The 6,961-nt window shown below is 43.7% G+C and overlaps 1 protein-coding gene across 3 annotated transcripts in view; it reads left to right on the top strand.

Moving 5' to 3' along the window:
* The first annotated feature begins 429 nt into the window (after window positions 1–429).
* Window positions 430–6,961, top strand: part of GOSR1 (golgi SNAP receptor complex member 1) — a 44,372-nt gene continuing 37,840 nt past the window's right edge. For 2 of the 3 annotated variants that reach the window (XM_059669243.1, XM_059669244.1), the window contains exons 1-2: window positions 430–581; window positions 2,804–2,924. In XM_059669243.1, coding sequence (XP_059525226.1) covers window positions 551–581; window positions 2,804–2,924 — 152 coding nt within the window. In that variant the 5' untranslated portion in view covers window positions 430–550. The remainder of the gene's footprint in view (window positions 582–2,803; window positions 2,925–6,961) is intronic. The other variant, XM_059669245.1, reaches the window with a different exon arrangement.

Raw genomic sequence — 6,961 nt, 5'->3', positions numbered from 1 at the left:
GTGGCTGGAAGGAAGAGGGCTGGGACTGGAGCTACTGCAGACAGAGGAGAAGGCGACCGTGCAGAAGGGCACGATGGTCAGAGGTCCGGGATGACGGAGCACGGGGCGCAGGTAGGATGAAGTGGTCGGTTGGGTTTGGGAGGAAAAGGGCCTCTGGCTCTGAGACGGGAAAGAGGCCAGCTGAAGAGGTGCACGGCGAGCAGGTGAGGCAAACAGGAGCTGGGTCTGAGGAAGACTTTCTTCTCAGACAGGTAGGTCCTGCTGAGAGAGGGGATGAACGGAGCAGAGGGCGATGATGCGATGATGAAACCTTGCAGTGCAGAGAACGGATAGGAGCCTCCGAAAAGCAGGCGGGTCCGGCGCCAGGCATGAGATTTTTCAGTCGCGCCCCTCGAGGGGTGTCAAGCGATCAATCGACCACCAGGTGGCGGTGTCTCTGGAGGCTCACGTATCCCATCGGCCCTGGCGCCAGGGCGGAAGAAGGCACGGAGGCGACTCTCTGGCCGCAGCGCCTGGACTCTCGTCTCCCGACTGACGTCGGACAACAAAGATGGCGGCAGGAACCAGCAATTACTGGGAAGGTGAGGGCGAGGCCTCCGGCTGGGACTCACCTGGGGGCGGAGGGGCTGAGAGAGGACGGGTGTTGGGGGTGGCAGCAGAGGAAAGGGCCTGGCCTCCGTGTGGCCGAGCGGGGGCGGGCAGGGCGTCCAGTGGGAGCCTCGGGGCCTCGGGGCTGAGGAGAAGGAACCGCCTGGGACAGGGGGCTGACCCGAGAGGCGGCGGGGCCTGGGGCGGGGGTCGGACCCGGAGGGCTGAGCGGGGATGGAGAGGAAGCCGGGTCTGGGTAGCCGGAGGAGAGCCAGGCTGAGAGCGTCGCGGAGCCCGGACGAATGGGCTTTCGTGTGAACTCTGAGTCGGGGAGGAAACGAGTGTTGGGCGAGGGTATCCCGAGGCCGGGAGCCCGCAGGAGCCGGCGCCGTGGACAGTTGGGAGGGAAAGGAGAAAGGAGGAAGGAGGAAGGAGCTCGTCGGCCCGGCCATCGAGGGGCGGTTGTGTGAGCGGAGTGTCCGCTGCTGAGCGCCCTCGGCTGCCGCGGGCCGGGCCGGGGAGGTCGGGTCCGTTTGCTGGCGGAGGAAATAGCCTGACCCGTCCGCTCCCGAGATCCGTTTCGTTAATCAGAGAAAGTTGAGAGAACCAGCGTGAATTGTGATGATTGCATTTGTGGTACCTTTTCTACCAACAAAACAAAACACAAAATCATCTTGCGGTTTGACGAGCGCGTTTCTTTGATTCCTGAAAGAGGACCCGTGTGAAAGTCATGTCCTGGGCCGCGATGGCAGCGCGGGCAGAGAAGGCTCACTTTTCTCTTCCAAGTGTTTGCTTTACTGCAGCCTGAATTATTATTTTTTGTTCCTTTTGAACTATTCCCTGTTGCTACCCCCTGAAGCCTCTGGAAGCCACCACCAGTGGCAGGATGGTCACTGTCAGCCTCGGGGTCTCAGATGCTTAATTCTGAATTAAGTCCATGCGTACTTGCCTGTCGTGCTGTCAGAATGCCTCTCCTTGCTGTTCTCCGCTGGGGAAGGCAGTGACCGGCGACCGAGGGCCGGCTGGTCCTTTAAACCGTATTCAAAGTGACCGTGCGACACGTGTGTCCTGGCTCGGAGGTAGTTTTGATTTCTGCAGCAGTGGCTGCTGGTATCTGGAATACTCGTCGCCGGGCTGCAGGTTTTGGAAGCGCTGTGCTGGCCCATTGTAGCACCGGGGAACCCCTGGAGATCGGGGTGTGGAAAAGGAAAAGCTGGGGCTCGCAGGTTCGGCAGATCGTCAATACACCGCAGAGCCAGTTCTCGGGAGCGCAGAGCGGAGGCTCTGAGACTCGGTTTCTGGGGGAACACGCTCCACGCTTTACGCTGCTCCCTACTTCTGGTGGCTGATGAGTGTATTGAAATAATATTTTGTATTGCTCTGTCCTGAAAGAGGAGGTCCTCATAGGATTCTTCCCACCTTCCAGCCCGTTCATGTTGACCTCCACTTCGCCATGAATGATGAGATTCCTTACAACTGCATGGGGGTGTTGGGGCTGCCGCTTCTCTCCCGCAGCCACTTGGATGCCAAACCAGTGTCTCTGCTTGCTTGTTTCGGTTGTATTAAAACCTACGCTGTCAGTTTGGTTGTACTTCCACTTGACCTTGTTAGTAGCACATTGTCATGGTTAATTTCAGCCTCTCCAAATTTGGGTAAGCTTATTGAAAGACAGTTGTGTACGTCTTTGTCAACGATTATTTTGTCCTTCATGCTCAATCGCTTAAGTCATTCTACTATTAAGAATTTCATGAGCCTAATAAGGTGTTGGGATATAAAGAAATAGGAAAATCTCTGTCAAAAACAGTGATGGTTTCTTTTTTATAAAGTTAAATGGTAAATTAATAAACCGCAGTCAGTTTCTTTGTGATTTGTGTTTTCTTTTGTTTTCCCCTAACTTAACAAAATTTATTTGTTGCTATATAAATAATTTCAGGGATTTAGAGCAACCTTTGTTGTCTAGTTGTCTTTTGGATAAAGCCGAAAATTTGCATCTCCCCCCTGCCTTCTGCCCCACCTGAAGTTTAAAATAAGTGACCGTTTGCTTTGCTGGGTACATCTTTGGTTTCTTCCATTTAAAACTTTTTTTTTTAAATTGAACCTAGATCAATATATGATCATTTTCATAGTTTGTTATCTTCAGAATAGCTTTGTGAGTTTTATGTCTACTGATGCACTTTTTGTGTCTGAATCATTTGCTTTTATAATTTCGTTAAAGATCTCAGGAAACAGGCTCGACAGCTGGAAAATGAACTTGACCTGAAACTAGTTTCCTTCAGTAAACTGTGCACGAGTTACAGTCACAGCAGTGCCCGAGATGGAAGACGCGACAGGTATAGGTACTACCAGATCCTCTCTCTTATGCCTTAAACTGTATAATGTTTTTAAAGCATCAAAAAATAAACTAAAATGTAACTGTAATTTGTTCTATTGGTGGATTTTTGGTATTTTATTTTTATGTTATTGTTTGTTTTTAGTGATTTATGAAAATTCTTAATTCTTGAAACTAGTATTAATTTGGGGTTCTTAGGCAAAAATTGTGACAGTGTCGGGAGGAAAATGCAAAGGCTTACGAATGAGCTTGTGTCAGAAATAAGTTTCTAGGTCAATCAGTTTAAGAAAATGTGGTTGATTTGTCCATATTGTATTCTTATACCTTCTGATTGCTAAATAGATGTGAGGAACTACCCAAATGCCAAGTACATACACTGCTATTCTGGCAATTTAGAATGAATCTAATGCAGTGTGTATCCTCCCTACTAATCATCTAAGCTATTTTTAATTTTGGTTCTTTTATGAGTAACCAGTATACTACTATATTGACTGTATAGAAACTGTGTTTTTATTAATTGAGGTAACATTGGTTAATAACATATAAGCTGCAGGTGTACAACATCGCAGTTGGACATCTGTGTGCATTGTAGTGTGTTCACTACCAAAAGCCTAGCTTCCATCTGTGACCTTACATTTGACGCCCTTTACCCATGTTTGCCCTCCTCTTGTTCTCCTTTCCCTCTGATAACTGCCCATCTTTTGACTGTATCTGTGAGTTTATTTTGTTTGCTAGTTTGTTTCTTTTTTGTATTTCATATATGAGTGAAATCAAATGGTTTTTGTCCTTTTCAGTCTGTCTCACTTAACTTAGAATAATATCCTCAAGGGCCATCCATGTTGTCACAAATGGCAGTAGTTCATCTTTTTCACGGCTGAGTCCATTCATTCATTGATGGATACTTAGGTTATTTCATACCTAGGCTACTGTAAGTAATGCTGCAATAATATAGGGGTGCATATATCTTTTTAAATTAGTGTTTTCATATTCTTCATATAAATACCCAGAAAAGGAATTGATGGGTCATATGATAGTTCTTTTGGAAAATGTATTCTTATCTTTGAATCTTTTGCTCACTTTAGGCCATTCACTTGTTTTGAAAGTATTAGGAAATATTTCAGACATGTAGAAAAGTATAAAGAATAATATATTGGATTCTCATGTTCTTATCTCCCACTTTAAGAAATAATCTTGACCAATTCAGTTAAGCCCCTGATAGCATCCATTTTTTTCATCCTCATAATCTCCATATATATTTTATGGTATATGTTTGTATTCCTAAACAATTCATAATATCCTATCAAAGTTATTTTGCAACTTGCTTTTTGGTTTAACATTATCTTTGAGATTAAGCTATGAATACATTTAACATACATTATTATTACACTAGAAGCCCGGTGCACGAAATTTGTGCACTCGGCGGGGGGCAGTCCCTCAGCCCGGCCTGCACCCTCTCGCAGTCCAGGAGCCCTCGGGGGATGTCCGGACCATCAGTCGGACACCCTTAGCACTGCCGTGGAGGTGGGAGAGGTTCCTGCCACTCTGCTGCGCTCGCCAGCGGTGAGCCCAGCTTCTGGCTGAGTGGCACTTCCCCTGTGGGACCACACTGACTATCAGCTCCTGCACAGAGTGTCTGCCCCCTAGTGGTCAGTGTGCATCATAGCGACCGATCATTCTGCCATTCGGTCAATTTGCATATTAGCCTTTTATTATATAGGATTATATTATTGTATCACAATTTATTCTGTAGATGGACATTGTTTCCAACTTTTGCTAATTAATAATAATTTTAATAGTTGACACAGAGTGTTTTATCATGTGTCAGGTACTATTCTAAGAGCTTTATATAAAGACTGCTGGGGCCCAGCTGCAGTGGCTCAGTGGTTGATCATTAAGGAGGTCAGGGTTTGATTCCCAGTCGGTGCACATGCCTGGGTTGTGGGCTCGATCCTCAGTGTGGGACATGCAGGAGGGCAGCCGATCAATGATTCTCTCTTATTATTGATTTTTCTTTTTCTCTCTCTCTCCCTCTCCCTTCTTCTCTGATATCAGTAAAAATATATTTAATTTTTAAAAAAGATTGCTGGGCACACTTTTTACCTATAAAAATGTTTTATGTATCTCCAGTGAAGTTGCAGGTAGCAGAGTTGTTAGTTGTTATCTTCTCTATTTTACATACTTTTGTGAGGATTGGTCATGGGTGCAATATTTTTCTCAATTAATAATAATAATAACTGAACTTGGATTTGAACCCAGGTCTTTCTATCTCCAGAGCCCACTCTCTTGCACATTTCAACAAAAGACTCATTCCAGCACTATAGCCAAACTGTTGCTTCCTTTTTAATTTTAAATAATATATATATTATTATTGACAGTATTACAGATGTCCCCCGTATTCCCTTATTGCTTCTTTTTAATAGGGCACATTATTAAAGAATTAAAGATAGCAGGGCCAACATATTGACTCTAGGATCTAAAAGTAAGCTATTGGCATGTCACACATAGCTTTCATCGTACTGCATTGCTTTGGGCTCACCTTTACTTAGCAAGTAAAAGAATGAGGAATATTCTTTTATATGTATTAAGCTTATTTCCTGAATTTAAGTCTCCCACTTGGCTATGCCAGTGATTATATAATTTTAAAACTCCAAATAGTTAAGAGATACAATTACATGATACTTTTTCTGTGTTCTCTGTGCTTCATGAACTTAATACTTTTGTGACTCCTTTAAAGGAAAAACTATCTTGAAAACATTCCTGGAGAAATTCTGCAATAAAACTGGGACCGACTTTGTGGAATTACTTCAGCCTAACTGTCCCCTTCGATAAGAAACTTAAGGCCATGAGGATCAAGATCCACTCTGCATTCTTTTTTTTTTTCTTTTCAATTTGCATTCTGAAGTGTTTTGTGTATTGCTCAGGTTGAAAGCATGTCATGATGAATAAACTCAGTGATGAGTAATTTTTTTAGTTTCTGTATTTGGAGAACTTATTGGCCTATGAATCATCACATACCTATAAAATGAATTAAATTTAACTGAATTTTAGTATTGTGGAGAATGAGTTTTGACCATTTCCCTGGACTCACCTATTCTCCTGAGAATGGTGAATGTAGAGATTTGCCTTCTCATTCATTCAACAAGTATCCATTAATCACCTACCATGTGCCAAGCAAAATTTTAGGAGCTAGGTATATAGATGAATGAGACACAGTTTCCCTTCTCACAGAGCTTACATTCAGACCAGTTTTTCTTTTTCATATGTCTTGTAGGGGAGGATTTGTGTTAGTAGTATATAGAGAATTTTTGTCCAGGCACATTTTAAGATACAACTGCAGAATCTTGGATTGGCTCTGACACAAAGAGCTAGAACCATGGCTGGGTGGCTCAGTTGTTTGGAGCAGTGTCCCCTATATCAGAAAAGGTTTGATTCCTCGTCAAAGCATATGCTGTACTTAGGTTGCGGGCTTGATGCAGTTGGGGCGTGTACAGGAGGCAACCTATCAATGTTCTTCTCTCACATCGATGTTTCTCTTTCCCTATTCTTTTATCTCCAAAAATCAATTTTAAAAATCTGTAAACATGAAACACTAATCTATAGAGATAGAAGAAAGACTAATGGTTTCCTTGGGGTGGGCATTGACTGGGAAGAGGCACAAGAAAACTTCTTGAGTCAGTGGAAATATTCTCAATTTTTACTTTGTTGATTATATGGGTATACGAATATACAAAAAAGGCATCAAGCTATACCCTTATGATTCTTGTATTTTTCTGCATATAAATTATACCTCTAGATGTAATACTCTAAAAAGACTATAATATTACCTTTGCAGTATTCTGGCAGAGAATGCATAACCTCAGTCTACTCACAAGGAAATATCAAATGAACAAAAATGAGGAACTTTTCTATTTAAAAAAAAAAAATGTTAATGCATAAAATGCCCCCCAAAAGACTGTTGAAATGTTCCAGATTAAAGAAAGCTATGGAGCTGGAACCGGTTTGGCTTAGTGGATGGAGCGTCGGCCTGCGGACTGAGGGGTCCCG

The sequence above is a fragment of the Myotis daubentonii genome, chromosome 16 (assembly GCF_963259705.1).
Source record: "Myotis daubentonii chromosome 16, mMyoDau2.1, whole genome shotgun sequence".
Classification (NCBI taxonomy): Eukaryota; Metazoa; Chordata; class Mammalia; order Chiroptera; family Vespertilionidae; genus Myotis; species Myotis daubentonii.
The sequence above is the reverse complement of the archived record's forward strand: the minus strand, read 5'-3'. Positions and strand labels throughout refer to the sequence as shown.